The 24,062-nt window shown below is 25.1% G+C and overlaps 1 protein-coding gene and 1 long non-coding RNA gene across 2 annotated transcripts; one reads left to right on the forward strand and one right to left on the reverse strand.

Moving 5' to 3' along the window:
• The first annotated feature begins 1,688 nt into the window (after positions 1-1,688).
• On the forward strand, positions 1,689-5,528 carry LOC111295378 (protein PLANT CADMIUM RESISTANCE 10-like). Its single transcript, XM_022888836.2, has 3 exons — positions 1,689-2,000; positions 2,172-2,398; positions 5,193-5,528. Exons 1-3 carry the CDS (start codon positions 1,703-1,705, stop codon positions 5,358-5,360), a joined length of 693 nt encoding a protein of 230 aa, XP_022744571.2. The 5' UTR covers positions 1,689-1,702; the 3' UTR covers positions 5,361-5,528.
• Positions 5,529-16,535: 11,007 nt separating this feature from the next.
• LOC149515042 (uncharacterized) lies at positions 16,536-20,765 on the reverse strand. The gene is made up of 3 exons (XR_016327239.1): positions 20,529-20,765; positions 19,872-19,977; positions 16,536-19,433 (listed from the first exon to the last, which is right to left on the reverse strand). It is a non-coding gene; the product is annotated as an uncharacterized LOC149515042 (long non-coding RNA).
• Positions 20,766-24,062: the final 3,297 nt, after the last annotated feature.

Genomic DNA, 24,062 nt, shown 5'->3' on the forward strand with positions numbered 1-24,062 from the left:
TTAACAAAATTAATTCATATCTAATAAGTAATAAAATAATAATTAATTTTATATGTCAATAATTTTTAATATAATTATTATGTATTTGTTTATGATTTCATATAGATATTTATTTATTTGTAGTTATTAAAAATTAATAATATATGTATATATTATATTATAAGATATATAATTATTTGATAAGATCTGTTTACATATCATCTTACGTGGATATTAACAAGTAGGATAATTTTCAATAATTTTATTCAATCAATTATTTAATTTTTTAAAATTTTAAAGTTTAAAAATTATATTTATTCCAATCTTTCAAAATATATAAGTTTTATCCTAATTTAAATTAAAAATATATATATATCTCATACTTTACTCTTACCTATATATATATAATACAAAATTTAAATAATTTTTTAAAAATAAATCCCTAAATCTTAAGAATTATAAAAATCATATACCGACTAAATTAATACTCACATAAATTTAAATAAATAAAATTTATGGTTAATTGTCAATTTTTTTGCCTTTATTTTTCTATGATTTAAAATAAAAAAGAAAGATATACTATCTTAATTTAAAATAACACATATATCTAAATTTAAAATTATATTAATTATTTTATCTTAATTAAAATTAAATTTGGATAAACTACATTTTTTGAAATTTAAAAATTTTTAAAATTAAATAATTATCATATATATATATATGATTTCTTTTCACAATCAATTTTTTTTTCTTTATAAAAATATAAAGCAATCATATTTTGATCACAAATGTTTGGCATGATAATGTTTCAAAATTAAATATGAAAAAATCTTTCATGATGATTGAATAGAAAATTTTCCTTTTGTGGTGAGTTTGGATTTTTTTATCCTTTGTTTATATATTTTTATTATTTTTTTGTATTTTTTAGTGATTAATAAATTATTTTATGATTTTCAATTGATGTTTGTTCTTTGAAATCACAATTCATTCGCCCATTTTCCTTTTGGCAATTTTAGACGTTAAATAGTATTTATGTTAATTTTCAAATGCTAAATTTAATTATCAAATATTGTAAATTTAAAAGGACCAAGAAGTGCTCGATTTTACATTGCTGGAGCCTGGAGGAGAGCCATTTGGTGGCACCAGAGCTTTGCAGCCACTTACCTTAGAATTTCCAAATTTGGTGGAGAAAGAGATGTTGGTACGCAAAGGAGAACTCTTGCCATTCCTTAACAGCTCCTCTGCTTTCATGGTGTTTAATGTTTATTTGGATTCTTTCTTAATAATTTGTATATAAATGATTTTTGTAATTTTTTACTACAAATTATAAATGATTATAAATATTTTAATTTATTTATATATAATATAAAAAATTAGTACAATTAAAATTTTAAATTATAAAAAATATAATAAAAAATTTCATGGCTAAAAAAAACTAGTTAACTAACAATTAACATAAATTTTGTTTATTTGTTTACTTCTTTAAATTTATTTTTAACTTATATAATATTTAATTTTCTTTATAAAAATTGAATTGTTTTAATCTTTAAACATGTGGAATATATTATAACTTTTATTTTCACAAAATATGTTACGAAATATTTCATTTTTATTAATTTTGATTAAAAATAATAAAAATAAAAATATAATGACAAATTTTAATAGCAAAATTTAAATAATCACTTACAAATTTACCCTTTTATCGCGAGAAAAAATAAAAGGAATGTCTAAAAGAAAAGTGATAGGGTGGGTGTCCCATCACCAATTGGCCATCAGTATCGGAGGCTACGAATTTGATCCTTGCATCGCCGATCGCGAAGAGAGACTGTGGTTTCCGATCAGAATCAAGATGAAAAGCAGAAGCGGCTATGTCCCACCGCCTTACATACCCTTGGGACAGTCGGAAGAAGAGCTTCCTCGTCCTGCTGGGGAGGGGGATGGACCAAGGCCGTCGGTGCCGCAATCTCAGTCTCTTCAGTGGTCTTCTGGAATCTGTGCTTGTTGCGATGACATGCAGAGCTGTATGGTACTTTGACTTTTCGTTTTTCAGGTGCCTCTTTGAGTTTCATACAAGTAATTTGGAAATTGTCACCCAATCATTTTAGCCTAGATTGTCACAGATAATGACTTACTCTAATCTGTTGTGATATGCTCAACTGAGACACTGTTTTCGTGAATATTTGAATGCCCAGGTTGTATAGGTGTTTTTTTCCCCTGCTTTTTGTTCGGAAAGAATGCAGAATTTTTGGGTTCTGGTACTCTAGTCGGATCCTGCGTCACTCATTTCATTCTTTGGGCTTTTTTCAACACTCTCTGCTGCGTCTTAACTCAAGGCCTTTCATTGGCGTTACCCGGATGCTTTGTCTCTTGTTATGCTTGTGGCTACCGGAGAGCGCTTCGATCCAGATACAATTTGCAGGTATTCTATGCTTTCATCCAATTGAGTTTTTGTATATATCTTTTCCCTTCCCATTGCCCTATTTCTGACATGAACCAGTTATTTCAAGCTTTGTTTTGGACGATGATGCTACTTAGCTTATTTGCAGGATGCCAATCTCTCGACTTTCTCTTAAAATGTTTCAGTTGTACTTTTGTTACTTGCTAGAGATGGATTATAATTGTGGCACTAGAGTTATTGACCTTTATGGATCTCTTTTAAACATCATTAATTTCGTCAGTTGTCTCCCAAATTTACAGGAATGAAAGAAAGTGCCAGAAGCTAATCTTTAAAGCTGTGTAATTTCAAATTTTAAATAAGATTAATTTATGGATATTACATATGCAGAAAATTTTATAGACGGTAATCATTGCCTTCATCTCGCTGGTGAGACTACCTGGGCTCAACATTTTACTCTCTTTTCTTGATTCTTCTCTCTGCCCCAAGCCTTTATTAGGACACAACCAGGCCATGCTCAAGTTTAGCGATACTTAGAAAGCCTTATGATCAAACCCAGTTTTTCCTTGTATTACCAACCCTAAAGGCCTTTAAAATCTTCTTTAGCTTCTGATAAGATACTTCCAGCTTTGCATATGTATGACAAGAAAACAGCATCAATATCAAGCCCTTACCCATCAATATGATTCTTAAATCCCTAATTTTCAATTTTATCTGGCACTGGAAATAAATAAATTCTGCATCACCTGAAACCCTATTAACTATAAATTTTGGAACTTGGATATACTATACTAATCTGAGTCATTGAATAAAAGCCTCTGGCCAAAATATGTGCATTATTTCACTTCTATATTATCTCAAAAATATTTGTCTTTATTGGCCCACATAGTTCATGAAGGGTGTTGTCGTATGTGATCTGGTATTACTGTTGTAGTTCTCCCTTTCACTTGATAATAAAGCTTTGACTGCTGACGTGCCCCTTTGGAGTTGCAGTATGTACTTAAGAATCAGAAGCCATCAAGTTCAGCCAAATGATTTTAATATAGCATATTGCCCAAAATTAGTTGCACTTGATTCTACCATCTATGAAGTAAGTGATAGGTTCCACTTATGTCTCACGTTCATGAACAAATCAAGATTTTTATTTATGATTAGTTTATTTATGGGAGGATATTCTTCCCAAATTGAGAGCATGGTTTGAGAATCGATCTTCTTCATTGAGAGGATTTAGAAGACTGATTCTTCACGAAGGAGTTATACATCCATTGAGCTTTAGTAGGAGATTTTCAAGCCTCAACCATGTGATGTAAGAAAGGTCTGGATGATTTGTCTTTTTGGAGTCCCCGGTGTATGTAACTAGGAGACAATTATAGTTTTGAGTTAGTGGTATGTTTGGAGCCTGGAGGTCTTTTGGTCTTTTCCAATTGGGATTGGATGAGAAGAGTGACTAGAACTCAGGTAGGTGGTGCTGAAATTCTTTGCTGCAGGTTTCCTTGGGCCAAGTTCCAAGTAATCTTAAGTAAGTTAATCCCACAATTTGCATCTTTGCACTCTGCATTTACTGCTTTGATGTTTTTGTATCTGACCATTGACCATGTCTTTAAGAGGAGAGTCCTTGAAACATATTAACCATGTTCCATTATCAACTTCTTATTAACATGCCATTGGTTCTGGTTTATAAACCTTTTTGGAAAAAACTTTAGTGCTGACACCTTTAATTGGTTTTTTTTTTTTTTTGTATTATAAATCAATCGGTCAAGACAATTTAAAATGACTGTTGGAGGCCACACTGGAGCAAACTCTGGTGCCATCCTTATTCTTTTACTATCTTGCAGGGCTCTCTTCCTCGACAGTTTGATTTCAACTCCAGCACAACAGAAATCAAAATGACCAAAAGCAAGAAAATATATGAATAACTAAGTAAAAACATGAATTTTGATTACAATTGTTTGAAAAATGTCACTACAATATTGCTGCAGTATTGTAGATGTTAAATCCAAATAATAATAACATGATCTGACCCCATATCAGCTTCTTATTTTTTTCATCTTCAGAGGGTTTCCAATTCCAATTTGTTAAATTCAATAGGTTTTGAGGTTTAATGGTGCACTTTTTCATAGTATATGTATAAATTGCATAAAGTCTACTTATGTGGAAACCTCTCTATGTAACTCTTGCTTCACAAGGTGTATGGTATGGGCTAGATGGTGCAATTTCTAGGGATTGTTAAGACTGTAGATAATATGGAACATTTTTTGAGACTCGTATCATTTTTTTTAGGTCCTGTTATACCATCATTCTTTCTACTTATGGACTTGTTGAGATTGATTTATAGTAAGGCTTTTAGGGGATAAGGTGGTTCATTTTTCATCAGATTTAGAGTGCTTGTTTCTCCTTTCTTTTATTAGCATGGACTGGATGCAAAATGGTAAATGAAGGAATTCAGAAGTACTACTAAGTTTCAAGATAAAAAAAAAATGGTAATATTTTGGCACATAAAGGCAAGTGAATTTTATATTTACCTCATTTGCTTTTGGTGAGATCTGACCTGACAATAGAAAAAAATAATGTATCCTATGATTATTAACTCATGTAAATGTTTGACCTTTAAACAATCTTACACATTTTTAGAGATACCCCAACTATTAATATTAACAAGGTTTTGGATGAGATGTCAAATAATAACTTTCTTTGGACAATGGTAACTTCCCTCTGTTTCCAGCAGTTGTAGATTAATATATGTTAGAATGAATTCCATTGGGCAGTCCTTTTGCATGCTTATTATTTGATAATCAATCCGTGTTTATGTTTGATGCAGGAAGCACCTTGTGGGGACTTTGTTACTCATTTTTTCTGCCATCTATGCGCCATCTGTCAGGAGTATAGAGAGATATGTGAGAGGGCGAAGGATTCTAAACCCCCAGATCTTAAGCTGGCTGTGGTCGCTGCACCAGCTGTTCAGACAATGGAATCATCGGCTCTCTAGCAATAAATAAAATGCTATTGCTGCCCGCGATGTTTCTCTTCTGTCCAGTGCCTGTTTCAGGGTTGTACTTGTTTCATATCGTTTTTAATCAGAACGGCCAGGATATCTATTAACATTTTGTTTTCAACTTCTAAAACTATCATGATGGAAGGTTTTTATCTGATTGTATGACGACTTGTTTGATTTCTTGTTTTGACCTGCATTCAGGCATGTGACATTGTCGTGATACGTAGTGGACTAATGGACCAAAACGACTTAATATTATTTGAGTGATTAAGCTTAGCTGCTTAGGAACCAGACTATTGGTGCAGGTTTTCGGTGTTTTGGGATGTGTACCAGTTAAATACATTTCATCACTCATTTTAATAGTATCATTTTATAGTAAATTATTCTAATAGGGAATCAAACACATCTCATCACCAATTTTAATTTTATTATTTTATGATAAATATCTCATTATCCATACAAATGGATGCAAAATTAATTAGATTTGTTTGGTGTGAGACGTCTAATTACGATTCTAACTCAAGAAATTCGACGAAATTTACCCATTTACACTAAGATGTAATTTATCATGGCACAAAATTTATCTTTATTATTTAATATAAAAACCCTTTTTACTCTAAAATAAAAATTACCATGCAGGTGATATGAAGAGCATTTGCTGGATAAGGATATCCTTTATTGTATGATAAAAATTTCATTGTATTTGATAAATACTAAAATTCGTGCTTTGCCTATTCTGTTAGTACAAAAATTTGTTTACTTTTATTCTACTACAAGAATTAGATATTCCGGAATCCACGTTTCGTCCCGGAAACTTTTTCACTCTTTTTTTTCAAATCCATCCAAACAATGGATTTTGCGGAGAATGAAGGCTCTTAAGAATGTCCATTCATTAGCTCTTATTTTCCCTTTTCATTTTGTTTCCGCCTTTGGAGAGAAGAGAGTTATCCATGTCAGCCTCATTTTTCTTTTTTCTTTTTTTCCCTCTCCTATCAATTCTTAACGTATCTTTTTATCATTTTTTATATTCTCTTTCCTTCTAACCTAAACCATCCAGTAATCATTTCTCAATTGCCTTTGCTTTTCATTTACGTTTTCTTCTCTTCTCTTTATCATGATTATTCTCCTTTTCTCTCTCTAAAAAACAAGATTATTTTTTGCTTTTTTAAGTTGTTAAAAATATGGTCGACTGCTCCTTCTTTTTCTTCTCCTCTTTTTTTTTTTTTTTTTTCTTAATTTTTCTTAGAACAAAATTAAAAAACTAAGCTAAATCTTTCAAAATTTCATACCCAAATTTACGATATTTCTTAGTTTTAGATTTTAGATTTCGATTTGATGATGTTTCTCATCTATCATCATATTTGTTTGTTTTGATTAAACTTAAAAAGTATGAAAAAGAAGAAATTAAAAGATAAAATATGTATTTGGTTCCTAAATTTTAAAATTTTTGCCACATTACTATCTAAAATTTTTTTCTATTATATAAGTACTTGAACTTTCAAATTGTTATTATGTTTGTGCATCAGATAAACGTCATTACTCAATTTTATTTATATGATAAGAATATCCAATAAGATAATGACACATGTCAAATAAGTCTAATCAACATCACATCACCATCGTCACATCTGCATAAAAAATTCTAAAAAACTTTTTAAAAATCTGAAAAAATTTAAAAAAAAATTCTCAAAAAATATTAAAAATTTTTAAACAAATTCTAAAAATTTTAAAAACTTCAAAATACTTTTAAAAACTTAAAAAAAAATTCAAAACAATTCTAAAAATTTCTAAAAAAAGTTCTAAAATATTTTTAAAATTTTTCAATTTTATAAAAAAATTTTTAATTTAAAAAAATTATAAAAATTTAAAGAAAATTGTAAAAATTTAAAGAAAATTGTAAAAATTTAAAAAAAATTCGAAAATTTTTTTAATTTAAAAAATTTTAAAAACATAAAAAGGAACAAAATAATTCTAAATTTTTTAAAAAAATTCTAAGAAAAATTCTTAAATATTTTAAAAATTTTTTTAAATCTATTAATAAATTTTTAATTTCAAAAAACTATAAAAAACATTCTAAAATTTTTTTAAAAATCTAAAATATTTTTTTAAAATTCAAAAGAAATTAAAACATTTTCTCAAAAAATATAATTTCTTTTAAATTCTAAAACTTTTTTTAATTATAAAAATTTAAAATTTTCTTAAAATTCTAAAAACTTAAAAGAAATTAAAAACTAAAAAAAAAAATTCTAAAAATTTTAAAAACGTCTAAAATTATTTTTAAAATTTATAAAAAATTTTCAATTTCAAAAAATTATAAAAAAATACTAAACATTTTTCAAAAAATTCGAAAATCATTTAAAAATTTTTAAATATACAAAAAAATTTTAAAAATTTCTCAAAAAAATTTTTAATTTAAAAAAGAGTGAAAATATGAAATATTTTTAGAAATTATAAAAATTATCAAAGCTTGAAAAAAAAATTTAAATATTAAAATTTTTATAAAAAATTAAATAAATTCAAAAAAATTAGATTTTATAAAAAAAATAAAATACTATAAATTTATAAAAATTTAATAAAAACTTTTGGAAGATTTTCAACTTTCCATAATTATTTTTTAATTTTTAAAATTTTCTAGAATTTTTAGAATCTTTTGAAAGTTTTTAAATTTTTTCAAAAGTTTTTAATTTTTTTAATTTCTTAAAATTTTGGCATTTTTAAAAATTTTTAAAAAGTTTTAAAAGCTGTTAGACTTTTTTAACTTTTTTCAGAATTTTAATATTTTTATTTTTATTTTTTTAATTTTCTATGAATTTTTTAAAAATATTTTTAGAAATTTAAGACTTTTGAAAAATTGTTAGAATATTAAAAAAAAATTCATAATAATTTTATATTTTTTCAATTTTTTTAATTTTTAAAAATTTTTAAAAATTTTAAAAATCTTTTAGAATTTTAAATTTTTTTTTTTAATTTTGTAAAAAATTTTATAATTTTTTAGATTTTTTAAAACTTTTTAAATTTTTTAAAGCTTTTTAATAATTTTAAAATAATTTTTAAAATTTCTTAAAATTTTTACTAAATTTTTTTATACTGACGTGACTATAATAACGTGGTGTTGACTGAATTAATTTGACATGTATCAACATCTTATTAGTTATTCACACTACATCAGCAAAGTTGAACCAACGTGATAATGATTTAAAAATTCAAGTACTAATATGACAGAAAATTACTTTAGGTACCAAAATGAAAAAAATTTTAAAATTCAAGAGTCAAATATATATTTAACCCAAGTTAAAAACTTTATCCCTTTAGATATTCTAACATCTTTTCATCTTTTTTTTACTTATTTTTATCTTATTTATTTTTGTACATATAGGTTTTCCAATATCTTTCACCATGAGAATATGTAAGTATCTGTCTCTTTTTTTTTTCATTTTCGATGTTTTATATTTGAACAAATAACTTGAAATAAATTATTGTTTTGTGTTATTAAGGAATAGTTGTTAAGTTGTATGATTTATTTAATTTCTTACTCCTTAACTGATTTGAAAACTTTCAAAGAAAGATTTGGTTTTCTTTCATTACTTTTTAGCAAGATTTTTTTTATTATTTGTTTAAAAATTTATCTGATTTGCAAAATTTGTTTGGAAGCAAAATTGTTAATTAGATTGTTGTTTTTTTCTAATGGGGATGAACTTGAAGAAAACAATGAAATATTGGAAGATTATTTTGATTATGACTATCCACAGCCGTTAAAAGTTGCTTCCTAAATTAAATGCAACTTGATTTCTCACTTATGATTGACTTTATTGTTTTTAGCTAACTTCTTTGTTGAGGTTTGAATAATTCAATCTCAATGAGATAATGTGATAAAAAAAAATTGTGGTCCTAATAGACTTATTATCATCTTTTACATTTTCTAATTTATGAACATATACTGTTTTGATTATATGTAAAGTTCAAAATTTTGATTGTGTTAAGTTTTAATAATTTTGTTGTGTTTATGTATTTTTGACGTATGATCTTATTAGCTTGTCCGTCCTAATTTGTGTTACAATTCTTTTTAAACATATTGAATTTGATAAAATGTAAAAGTTCAAAATTTGGTTAGTTTGGTGTGAATTTTAGTTGGAACTATGAGTTTGGGGCTTTTCACGAATGTGAATTAGATATGGTTGTATGATATAAATTTATGATATGACTTTTATCTTAGTCCAAGGCTAAATGCATGGGTGTTTTTTTTTTTTTTTGTCTTTCTTATTATTTTAGTCCAAGGCTAAGCAACATCGCAACAATAAGAATTGATGAACTTATTATGCTAGGTTTAGATGATATTGAAAAATTCAGGTAATTGACCATGTTTAAGTTTGATTTACTTTATTGTTATTGATTTATGTATCTCAATAATAAGTCCATCACTTAGCTTGTTTGACTTTGATAAAGTCTTTTTATATGTAGTCTTTGTAATTTTAGCTACATATTTAGGTCTTTTTTAAGAAACTTAGATAATCATTTTCACTATTTTTATTCATTTTGGATCCATATGTGTATTTATCTATGTTTAAGATATCTTAATTTGTTGTTAATCCATTTTTAGCTTTTCTTTTATTTATTTGCATGATTTGATATCTTTATATATTAGCACCATGAACTATCCATTTCAAACATATTTCATTATCAGTAATATATTAAATTAAAAGTATTAATTTGCTAACAATGCTGTCACATTAATGGCGGGATAATTGGACTATGAATTTTTTTAAGTAATTTTATACAAGTCATTTCTATTGTTGTTTATATTTTAAGATAGTCTAAATATAGTGCAGCCATTAACTATATATATATATATATATATATATATATATATGCTTTTAAGGGGTTGTTCATAGGTAACCTCAAATCTTAATATCAAACTTGAGTTTACTTCTTAAGTTGGCATAATGATACTTCAAGAGAATTTCTTTATTTTTTTTATTGGAACACAAACTATAATTATCTTATTGATAATGTGCTTTGTGTCAGAAGGGAAGTTGAAATGTTAAATAAATTTATTTATCTTTAGTTTGGTTTTGATTGTTTTATTCTTTTTTTATTTTTTTGTATGGTTGACAATTGAATTTTTTTTTAATATTGATCACTACATGTATTTTTCTAAAAGTTTATTTTTTATTTTTTAGCTTTTAATGTTGTTTGTAGTGTGATAAAAGCTCTTTGCTTGTCTTGATGTAAAAAATATTATGATTCTTATCAATTTTTTGTTGTGTTCAAAATTTGGTTGCATTACATATAGTTTAGGTCTTATTTGTCTACTTTGGATGATATATTAGCCCTTAAAATTTTGCCCTGATCTAGTTTTTCCTTTTATATTGATCTATAAGTTGGTTTTTTGTTAGTGGCGTTTATTTGTTTGTATATAGTTTTGACTCTATATCAAAAGTAATAAATTATATAGCACATATGGATTTACTTTATTCACCAAAATTTTTATTTTTTGAAATTATCTTTCAAACCAATCAATGAACTTAATTTAAAAATAGGTTGTGCCATAATACTTTTTAGAAATGTGAACCAAACTTCTATTATGTGAAATGGAAGTGAACTTTTAATCGCTTAAGTAGAATACAATGTCATAGAAGCCAAGATTAGATTTGGTCTACATGTTGAAAAAATTCTCATTCTGAAAATAGGCATAACAATAAAATATAAAAAAAATGCTATATTAGACTTAGTGTTTACTATAAATAAAAATTTGATGCGATGCCATTTGATGATTTTAGATTCAAAGCAATTAATGTTAAGGAACTACTTGCTTGGAAGAAAGCTAGAACTAGTATTCTTTGATTGATAATACCATGATCCAAGTTTCTATGACATAAATTGTTACCTTTATCTAATCTTTTATAATTTTTATGTTTATTTTTAATGTGCATTTTAACTTTATAAATATTATCCATTGTAACTAAAGAAGTGTAATTTTGGATTAAGAATGAAGTTATATAGATAAGGCTTTCTAGTTCTTTGACAAACATGGCAATGGATTAGTATGGTACAATGTTTTCTTCTTTTTTTTTTCCTTTTAGGTTTCTTGATCAATGTAAGTTTTCAGGAACTATTACTTTTCTTTGAGACACTTAGACATGAACTATCATTCTAAATTAGCGTGAACTAACACAGTTTTTACAATGAAATTTTTGTTAGATTTTTACATTCTTGGTATAATACAATTTGATTTGATTGCTTTTTATAATTATTAATTTCATTAATCTTTATTTTACAATGATTTTTTTGTTAGATTTTTACATTCTTAGTATAATGCAATTTGATTCGATTGCCTTTTATAATTATTATTTTTATTAATCTCTATTCTAAGAGATAAATTAACACAAGATATGACATAATATTGGATGGAGAGGAAGTGTGATTTTTCAACAAGATTGCTTTTGACTGAGCCAACCACTCTCTGTTTAGTGCAAAGTCTAACAAAATATTTTATTTTCATTAATTATAAATTTTTTCTATATTTTTTGTCATAGAAGTCTTACTGGTAAATTAGGTAGGAATGAGTGCACCAAGAATCCAATTATTAACTTTTGATAACTAATTTAATTAGTTATGCATAATTTGACAATATTCCCCTTATAAAATGAAGGTTCATAAGTATTCAACCACTTAAAAATATTATCATTATCTATTGTTTTTGTTAGGCTTGACTTTAGATGTCTTTAGTCTAAATTATTATTGTCAATCTAGAAAAGAAAAAAGAGAAAATTTGAGTAGTTTTTAGATGCTAGCACTGCATATTTGCTTGCTTGCTTTGATAATTGGTAATTGAAATTGTTAAGCTTTATGACTTATATATTTGCCATGGTAATATTATCTTAGTTGATACAAATTTTAAAAAAAATTATATTATCATAATACATTTGACATTGTATTCTCACGACAGCGTGCGGGCATTATCCTAGTAGATGTTAAAAACTACAAAATTAAAAAATAATGATAAATATGAGAAATCTTTTGTGTCATAAGTAGCTAAAGATTTACAAGTATGATTTTTGAACTATGGCTCCTTTTTTTCATAGAAATTGATTTATGAAAAATAATTTTTTTATTTTTTTGTGTTTATTTAATAGAAAATTTGTTAGTTAATGAAAAATAACTTACTAATCAATAAAAATGTGACTTTTTTTTTTAAATTGTCTTTCTCTTTATTTTCAAAAAAAGAGCTATGTATGGATAAAGACTACTTACTAGCTTGTAAGCATAATTCTACTCAAATCAAACTTTAAACATGATTTTTTTGAGTTTAAACTTAATTTGACCCGATCCAAAATATTATTATATTAATAAAAATATACTTTTATTTAATTTTATGTAAAAAATTAAAATAAGAAATCTTCTAATCTTTTAATTTTATAAATATTTTTATAATTTTACTCAAGTAAAACCTTAAACATAATATTTTAAGTTTAAATTTGATTTAATCCAAAATGAAATATTATCATATCTTATTAGTGTGATTTTTTTTCCAGATATTTAATGCGATATTCAAACATAATAAATACAAATCTCAATATAATTTCACCCTAACATTTTATTTATTATCAAAACTAATAATATTTCAATATGAAACCATTTGTTATTTGTAGCATAATATGAATTTCATATCATAATAAATATTTTATTTCATTATTAAAACAAACACTCAAAATAATAAATACAAACACTGATAAAATCTAAGGAATAATCCTTACTACCATAAAATGTACACAATCAAACAAAAAGAATAAAAAAATAATTTCGATATATACATGATAATAAATATATTTGTAGCTCAATATGAATTTCAATGCAATAATAAATATCTTATTTTAATAAAAAATACAGAAATGATTCATATATATATATATATATAAGATTGAATAATTAAACCAAGGAATAAATAAGGCTTTGATACATACTAAAAAAATAGCTAAATGCTCAAATTGAGATTAAATATTTGGGTAATTGTTCAATTCAGGACTAAACGTTTTAATTTCTATAAATAAAGATTAAACGTTATTGACTTATAACAATGTAAGATTTTTTTAATAGAAAATTTGCTATTGAAGATATGCATCGTTAAGTTTAAAAACTATTACAAATAAAAATGACATGGAATTAAGCTTTCAATCCTTGAATGATAGATGGAAAAGCTTTTCTCTTTTTTTTTTTTTCTAAGCTTATTTCATTTCATTTCTTTTCTTCTTTATCATTTTTCTTTTTCTTTACGAACTAAAGTTTGCAAGTCTGCAAAATATGCACCACAATTTCTTCTCTCTTCTTATTGCATCTAAATCTTATGCTATTTTTTTCTTTTCTCTCTAAGATTTTTCTTTTTTTTTTTAACACCAAAAGAAAAGTTAGTGTCGTCCCTTCTTCTGACTCTGTCCATGTCTCTTTCTACCCAATTCGTTTAAGAAAATGTAAAATTAAGAGTTGGGTGTTTAAAAGTTTTTAGATTGATTTTAGGCTACTAAAAATGGTTAACGACTAAAATCTTATGCAGTGGTGAAGGGTTATAATTCTGTCACAATACTACCACTGACACAGTAAGCAGTAATCTCTCAAGCAAAGACTTCATGAATTAGAATAATAGCAATTAGTGTGAGGATCCTTTAGCTTGCTTGGCTTCTTTGACGTTTAAGGTAAAAGATAAAGTATTTTCTTGTCCTAATCTTTCATGGCTTAGAAAAAGTGGTTCTCTGAGAGATTCTTGCAAGTCCTTTTTGTTATATGTTGACCTCACCACCATCAGCACTATTTAAGGTATAGATCCCAACTTTTCAAGTTCTGTTTTTGGAGGCTTTAGTAACCAACTTCATCAGCATCAAAGTTTATTACAATAGCAGGATAATAGCAAGAATTTAAGTTTTAAGAATAGGATAAAAATTATTTTTAGAGAAAGAAAAGAACTAATTGCTCTTTTAGAGAGAGAAAAGAATAACACGTCTATCTTATGTGTCATTCTCTGACTTAATCATCATAAAAAAGTCAACTCATCTTGACTTTATTCTTTCATGCATGATAATCATGCGTATCTTTCACAGCAAAATTTTTATTGAAAAAAAAATCCTATATTGTTATAAATAGATAACATTTAATCTTTATTTGTATAAATTAAAATATTTAATCATGAATTGAATAATCACGCAAACATTTAATCTCAAATTAACTATTTAACCTAAAAAAAATTGAGTTTTGATTAATTATTTGTTATCGGTGTGCCTTAAATTATGGCAGAGTGTAGAATAACTCTAAAATTTTGAGAATATTGTTGAGGAATGCTGAGGGCAACCATCCCTAACATTTCCTGTCAATGCTCGAGGCTTTAAAAGGTCATGTAACTTTATTTCTTAAGTTCAAAATTGGTCACCAAATGTTTAGGTGCTTTCGTCTTTTTATTGCACAATGAAAGTAAAAGAGAGTTGACCTTCATATCAAATGTCTTTTTGGATAAAAATATCATTATCTTGTTTTAGTCCTCTCATCGAAATAACTCTTTCTTTGCCATAAAGAAAATATAAAATATATATACTCCTTTATCAATTTTATCTCAACCCTCATTCAATTTCTTTTTATATTGCATAAAGTACAAATAGAAATTTTATCCCTTTTTTTGTTTTCTATTTTCAATTGTTCAAAAACTTTTTTGTTCTAAGTCCAACTTTTCAATATCAATTTTTTCTTAAATTATTTAATCCTAAATAATTAAATTTATATATTATTTCATATAATTATATCTTATCGATAAATTTTTTGACAATGAATTAAACATAAGGTTATAATATTTTAAAAAAAATACCAACCAAAATCTTATATTAGTTTTTTTTTTTCTTAAAATCATTATTATATTTTATTTTTTTATGAGAAATTATCAACTACATTCAAAATGGAATTTTTAAATTTCATAAATGAGATTAGTAAGATAACACATATTCTTTATAGTATTATTAAAAAATTAAAAATAATTAAAAATAATATATATGTCAGCTTTTTAACCCACTTATAAATTTAAAAACTCCACTAACAATATATTAAATAATTAATCTACTTTTATTTAATCTTATCATCAATAAACAAGCAATAGCTTTATTTATAATTAAGAAACGGTTTTTATATCATCAAAGGTACCACAATTTCAAGTACATACAAAATTTTAGAGTGTTATAATTTATATTATAGGTAAAGACATATACACATTTACTAAAATTTAGCACACTCACATTATTATTAGTGTTATTTTTATAGAAAAAAAAAGTTTTGATAAGAGAAGTTATTTGTTTAGAAAAAAAAAAGTTACTTATATAATTATTTTTAAAAGTGGGTAGCTTTTGTAATTTTCAAATAAAAAAGATGTTTAAATATGCAAAAAAGATATAAATATTTTTATTTTATATTTATTATAATATTTATAATATTTTTAGATAATTTCTTCAATTGAATTGGTATCAAGACAAACACTTTAATAACAATATGAATATAAATAAATAGATAGATACAATTTATGTTTAAAATAAAAAAAAATACATGACACTAAAAATAAAAGTAAAGGTTTAAAATTTATATTAATTATTGTTTTGATTATTTATTTATTTTACTTTTTCAAAAATTTCTTTGTAGTCAAAGAAAAATGTAAAGTAAAATTGTAACTAATTTAAATGTAACGTTGATTTATAATGTAAGTAATTAGTAATAGTAGAATCATAATAAAATTTTATTAGCTAAATAAATTACATATTTTGTTTATAAATAAAAAAATATTGATTATGTTGTCCACATACATGCTTTATTATTTATCTTGCTTTCTTGTATGTGCTTGCGTTGCTTCTATCTCAAAAGATGATTTTATTTTAATATGAATCTAAGAAAGCCCAAAAAAAGAACCAACTAAACACTTTCTCTTTTACCTTTTAATTTTCTTTTACCTTTTAATCTTTTCTTTTTCTCATTGTTTCGACAAATTGTCTCCCTCATGGAGGACAAGCTTTAGTCTTTATATAATTTGTTTTTTCTTTTATAAACAACTCATTTTTCCCCATCATCAATTAATATAAATTAAATAAATAAAAAATAAAAAATTATAGCATATCCAATTAAAAAAATAACAAATGTAACAAAATTAGGACTATATGGTAATAATATAGTAACTAGTATTGTACTTGCGCTAGCTGCAGGTGATTTATTTATTTATTTATTGAATCATTAAAAGTTGATATAACATAACAATTAAGAAGATCAAATATATAATTAGTAATAAAAAAAATAAAAAAAATAATTATGTTTGCACAAAGTCATGGTAGATGGAGTAATGGTTTTTAAAGATATACAACTAAGGTCCATTTCATCATCCATAAAGCCTGAGCTCAGATTATCATAACTCCAACAAAAGTGAAATCCTGCAGTTTCTTTTTTCTGATCAAATGAATCTTGCTTATATAGTGATTCTTGCTATAACTTGACACACTTATTAAATAATGATTTTGAGTTAATCAAATAGGCATATCAAGAAATGAAAGGGGGACAAAACCAAAAAATTAAAAAAAAAAAAAGAGAGAAATAATTTGTGAATTTGAATATGAGATTATTGCATAAATTCAACCAATTGACATGATTACATACCTCTTTAACACAACAACGCTTGGTGCTGCCTCTAGTGCAATTTGTTGCAATCTTTTCCTAATAATATCCTCCAAAGGCATTAATTTGTTTACCTCTAAGGACAGCTTCAATTCTAAGTGAAGCCAAGTTTTGTAATATCTCTATAATATCAGTACCCAATCCTGTAGGAAACACAATTGCTCTACCCAACATTTTTACAATTTCTACAAAGTGAGGGATTCATAAATCATAGAACACCTTCATCTTTTGTTGGAATAAAATGTCCAAAACCATCTCTTACTAGAGGTAGTTCACCTCATTCTAGTGAAAGCGTAATTAGACTTCCAAATCCATCAATTTGAACACGTAGAGAGCTTTGAAATGCATTCTCATCTAAAACCATTCACCCATCAAAGCCTTATTATCCTAGTTTTCAAACATTTTGACCTTACTTTGGTTTTTCAAGCATTTTTTGTCTAACTTATCCAAAGGTGTGTGTTGCCTAAAATATATGAAGACATGAATATATATATATATATATTTGAATTTATTTTATACTATCAAGAAAACACAGTCACTATTAAACCAGTCTATAATCAATGTAGTCATCCCACCAACATCTCACGACATAACAACCAAGAATTATATTATTTCATAAGTTGTATCAAGGTTTACCACTGATTTGTCCTTCAATCTCCATTAATTCCAAGCTCCAAGTCTTATCTCTTCCTTAGACCTATTTTCTTATCTATTCAATAGACTTATTTTCCTTTTTACCATGACTCCAAATCATAAACTCCTAATTCCCATGAGAAATTTCTAGCAAGAAAGTCTGATATGCAAATTTCTCAAAAAAAAAAAGTTTAAAAGTTCTCATATAATGATGGTAAATTCCCAATTGTCATCCTAAAAATAGTCAAGATTCCCTTTAGCAACAATAAAGGATATGAAAATTTTCCAATTTAGTTCAATGTACTAAACCAAAAATGTATATTTTCTCATACCAAAAGTATAACATAGTTAGAGAGAAAGAAATTATAACAAATCAATATATAAGAGCCAAAGTGCTATTAACTTTACGAGGAAAAGCCTCTCCACACATTGTTAGACAGTGCCACCGATTTTCAGTCTTAATGCTGCCAATGCCAGAGAGGATATATAAATAATTCACTAATTAATTAAGAAGAAAGAACCCAAAATAGGGTAATTCATTCTAACTGTTAAGTTGTTAGCAAAATATTTTAAGTACATATCAAATAATTACCTAAAAAAACCTTTTTAATGAAATTGTTCATAAGCAACTCCTTACAAATAATGCCTTTAGGGTCTGGGAAAGTGACAAAGCTTCACATGTAATTGAAATAGATCCTAAAACCCAAATTAAAGCAATTAAAACAGAAAAAGCTACTTCAAATGAACATAATAAACCATAGTATAAGAGTGGATATCCTTCTTTCACCTAATCTTTTTCATTCTCAAATTAACTAATTAAAGTGAAAGTAACCAGCAAGATAAGATGTTTACGGTGACAGTATCAAAAAATACAATAGCATCATATTTCCTCATATTATTTGATGCAACTTGATCATGCATTTGTCTAAAAAAAGATGAAAAATCGCACATTTCTACATGGTAAATAAAATGGTTATAATCACAACTCTAAACTAAACATTATCGTCTAAAAAGTAGCAGCTGGAAAAAACAATAAGCAATACTTTACAGGTGGTAAAGCTAACAATATTCATTAAACATTCAACAAAAATATCTTACAAAGGCATCACCATCCAATTAACATTTGATAAAAAAATAAGCTTGATGATACATTAATAACATTTTAATTAGTTTAATTTCAAGGGAAGATTTAACATAAAACTTGACTCAAGTTCGTCATTATTAATTTAAGTCTTCAAATTTAAGCAAAACTCACCAATTAAGAAAGTTCTAAATAACTCAAAAACATGAAAATCATAATTTTTAATACTCATCAACCTTGTAAATCTTGTAGGAATTATAATTAGCAATTAGAAAGAGTACCTTCTAAAGTGTCAGTGAGAACCTCAACTGATATATGGCTAAGTTTTGGCTGCTGCACTAGAAAATACAACTAACCTTATCAATGTCAAGGTAATGCAATATTAGAATATATTTAAAAAAAAAGCATTGTGCATACCATGGCCCCTTTGAATTCCACCAAAAGCCATAACATCAAAACCACTAGAAAATTTTCCATTTGCACTGAAGGACAAACTACATTAGTATCTCAATCACCAATTCTAGTTTTGGAAAATTACTAACAAAGACAATATCTTTGCTCAACTTTTCCTTAAGTTTTAAATGTAATCTCTTTGAACTTACCTGTAATAACAATTACTTAGACATCATATTTTCGTAAGGCTTCATCATAACTCTCTTTTAAGCTTTACAACACTATAAGAATGACACATAAAGGCAACAAATAAGATCAATTATATATCTTTTCAGAGATATAAAATCATTAAAAGAATTTTAAAATACAAAAAAAAATATAACTACAATAATTTTGCAGATTATTGACTCACATAAATGGTTTTGATGCAAATAAAAAAAAAATTCTTATTACTTTTAAATGTTTCAGATCAAACTTGTGCATTTGAATATAAGGGAAGTAAAATTTAAAGGGATGAATTGGCTCTGTTTAACTTTAAATTCAGAATCAGAACAAACAATAAATCTCAAACCAATTAGATTTGTCAGAATTAATGAAAAACTGACTATATGATCTTTTGTTAATTAAGACTATAGAGATGATTTCTGTAATTTACTTGTAAAATTCATTTCCTTGTTTACATTAATATTCTAGTAAAGTTGCCACTCTTATTAACTCACCTAGGCTTAGAGGAACATGACGGTCTACAATCTCGCGGTTCAAGAGAGAGAAAGACTTTGACATTACCAACAAAAACCACTTCGGCTTTTCGACTTCCTGCAAAATCTGCAAAATCAAGCAAACAAATATTCAACTAAATGAACACTGGATGAAAGCCAAATGATCTCACATATAGAACACCAAATGTTCATTCCAGATTATGTCTCCTATATTTCTTTTTTTAGTAAGCTCATTTTATTGTGGTATAGGAAATGTTCAATTTCTCTACTCCACTACAAAATACTATGTTTACAATATCAATAAATATGAAAAAAATGAGAAATTTTTCACTTGTTTTAGTTGGTTAGAAGATTGTTGACATGTGCTTAGACCGCCTTAGGAAGCTTGTTGATAACTAAATCAGCCTTCAAGGGTTCCTTGTTCTCAATATTGTTAGTGAAGGCACTGGATTTGATCTTGGTTCTCTTCTTTTGAAGCATTTGTCTGTTGATTATGAAAAAAAATTCAAGTTGGGTCTCATTGTCTGCCCTAAAAAATAAAAAATAAAATTGTATATTTTACATGCAGCAACAAAATAAATAAAACTCAAAAAATCAAAATCCATCAAATGAAACCCAAAAAAAAAAAAAAAAAAATCTTTCACAATAGTTTCATACCTAATAAAAATAAAAAGAAGAACCTTAAGTGAATGTTAGTCATAGACTCTGAGTACTGCACCATCTTTGCAAAAGAAACAGTAATATTCTGCTATTTTTTCTTTCTTTATTGTATGCTTCTTTCTTCTCATTTTCTTTCAAAATTCAAAACTACTATCTTTGGTTAGCAGTCTATGAAAAAACCATGTCCTTGAGCCCCAATTTTTTCTCCAAAACCCTCTTAAACAAATCATTAAAAAAAAAAACCCATTTTGAAAAAAAAAATAGTAACTTTCGTCTCTTAAAGCTAACAATTACTATGCACTTTTGTTTGTTTCCTTTAGTGATCCACCCAAAGATGGGAACATGCCTACCAAAAGCTTCAATCTTTTATTTTTTTCAACAATGAAATCTTGAAGATCTTGAAGCTTGGACACATGAAGAGAAAGGTAAAGGGAAAGTTAGCTCCATCTTTCTCTTTCTCTCCATCTCTCTCCTCTTTCCCTCAACCCCTCCATCCACTCAACTCACTTATCTGTCATCTATCCAAAACCCAAATTTACCCTTCGATCGTTTTTTTAAGATATAAACAACATAGACAATAAATTGGAAAACAATCAATCTCGAAACTACTTTAATATAATAGTATAGATAATTACTAAGTAGTTTCTGGCACGTTGTTGTGGTTCAACAACAACAATTAAAAACACTAAAATATATTTATACATACCTATTTTTATTAACCTATGAAATATTAAATCTTCTAAAAACAAATGTGAAGATCTATCATGAAAAAGGAAAAAAATTGAAATGGGTTAAGAATTTTGCGGCATCAATTAACAAATTCAAGATCAAATTTTTTTAATACTTTTTGAATTTATAAGCTAAATTTTTTAATTGATAGATTTCGTAAAAGAAAATTATAAATTAATAAGTATATTCATCAATAAACTATAAAAGTTCAAATAAAATGATAAAAAAATACTTACAATTGGCAAATGTTTTTTAAATAATTAAACTTTGGATGAAAATTGAAGGATTGAAATATGTAATTTTCTTAAAGGTTTTCTTATAAAAGCTTTTGGAATATTTTGGAATATCACCACTATTAAATAGATTGACAAGAAAATGGTTGGATAAGGAAGAGGAAGAGATTTCATCATTTTTTAGTTTAATGAATTAAACCTTTCACTTCTTCATGAACGGATTAATTGTGATAATGGGATAAAAAAACTAATAATTGTTGGAATTTAATGCTTTTTAATTAGAATATTCTCTTAGATGAACATAAAGTTTTAATTGGTAAATTGATAGGTCAAACCAATTTGTGAAGTTATACGTCAAACAAATAGAAAGATTTTTTTAAAAATAAGAGAATAGCTTATTTATGCAATTGACACATGACATATTTTGAGAAAAATATAAGTTCAAATAGAGTTATGTTAGATAGAAGCACATAAAATAATGATTTTTTTAATAAACATGTGACATCTTTTGAGAAAATTATAGGTTCAAATAGAATTATATTAGTTAAAAGCATACAAAATGTTGGTTTTTTAATAAAGAATTTTATCATAGATTATGTTTTTTAATAATAAATGTTGTTTATTTTAATATAAACGATATTTTTTTATTAACAAACATTGTTTATTAATTTTAGATAAATATTAAGTATATAAAATATTGAGTTTTTAATACAAAATTCTAGACAACACTTGTTAATAACAATTATCATCTATTTAAATATAAACGACATTTTTTATTAACAAACATCGTCTATTTCTATTGATATATAGATTTTTTTTTTTTATCAATTTACTAGACAATTGATTACAATTTTATCTTAAAAAGTGTAATATGCAAAATTTTTTAATAATAGATTAATTCTTTTAGAAATAAAATAAAAATTAATCAGAATACAAAATAGGAATAATCATCTGTCCACAAAACCACATCATTTTAAAGTTTAAAAGATGATTTTATCCTTTAATAATATTAATATAAAAAAATGTTGAGACCTAATTAAGTGACTATTTGTCACTCAATTATAGCTAATCAAATGTTATCACGAATTTAAAATGCTAAAAACTACTTTCAATATATACATAAATATATATATATATATATAAATACACACACATACATGAGAAGAGATCCACTTACATTTATTTTTAAAATAAATTCCATTCAGGTTATTTAATTTTATGTATAATTTTATATGAATTCATTAGTTTGAATTTTAAAAAATGGACAATACACTCCAAATATCTTAACTCTGTTAACATTATTTGAACAATTATAAAATTACTCCTAAAACCTAAATTTATTGTATTTATATATATTGTTCTTTATTCTATATATCTAGACTTGGTAATTTTAGATACAATATGTTTATAGGACATAAAAATAACACGAAAATTTTTGTATATTTTTTAGAAAAACGTGTTTCATGTTTATTAATATTGACACAAATTTTGATACGATATAATTCATGTCATATATATGTTGATTAGTCTAAAAACGTAACATAATACAAATAACAAGTTTAATTTAATAATATCATACAGGTATACGTTTAATATATTTAGCACGTTTAACATATTTTTTATATTTATTTCAATTTAAGATAAACATTTAAAGATTGTTTTAATTCAATTTTTTAGTTAGGATACTTAATTAACTATTTAATTTCATATAAAATTATTTTAAACATTCTCATTTAATAATTATTATAAAATTATTTTAATATTAATATTAATATTAATATTAATATTAGTCCTATATACTATTTTTTTATTCTTTAATCTTTAATAGTTTATCATTTTGAATTTGATACTAAAAATTAATATAATTATATAATATAAATTAAAATTTAAATATATATATATTAAATATATATTAAATAAGTATTAAATTTTTTATTTTTTGAATATGTAAATACTTTTTTTATATTATTAATCTATCAAATTTATTAAGTTGTAAATGATAAATAGTTTATAGTTATTTATTATTTTAGTCGTGTTCTTCTATATATTCATTTTAATTGTATATTCATGTATATTTGTATTATTCATGTTGATTCATGTTAGTTGTATATTCATGTATATTTGTATTATTCATGTTGATTCATGTTATGTTTAAACAAATTAATTATATACGTATTAATGTTATCGTGTTGCTTGTAACATATATATTAAGCGTGTCGCATTTTTATTTAAAATTTAAAAGCGTTATATAATTTGTGTCGTATTCATATTTTAATAATTCATATAATTACATTTGTTAAATATGATACAAAACACAACTCAAAAACATGAATTGCCAAACCTATATACATCTAATGAATATATAATTTAAAAAAAATTATTTGTATTTAAATATTATAACTATTTTTACTTGTGTCTACTTATTATAAATAATTTTTAATTAAAAATTAATAAGTTTGTCATCACCATATTTTCACATACATGTAGATTTAAGTTTAACATATATATATATTTATATATTTATATATATATATATAGAGTTATAATAACTAAAACCAAATTGAGAAAT

The sequence above is a fragment of the Durio zibethinus genome, chromosome 14, assembly GCF_047325235.1.
Source record: "Durio zibethinus cultivar Kanyao isolate XHJ-2024 chromosome 14, ASM4732523v1, whole genome shotgun sequence".
In the NCBI taxonomy this organism is placed as follows: Eukaryota; Viridiplantae; Streptophyta; class Magnoliopsida; order Malvales; family Malvaceae; genus Durio; species Durio zibethinus.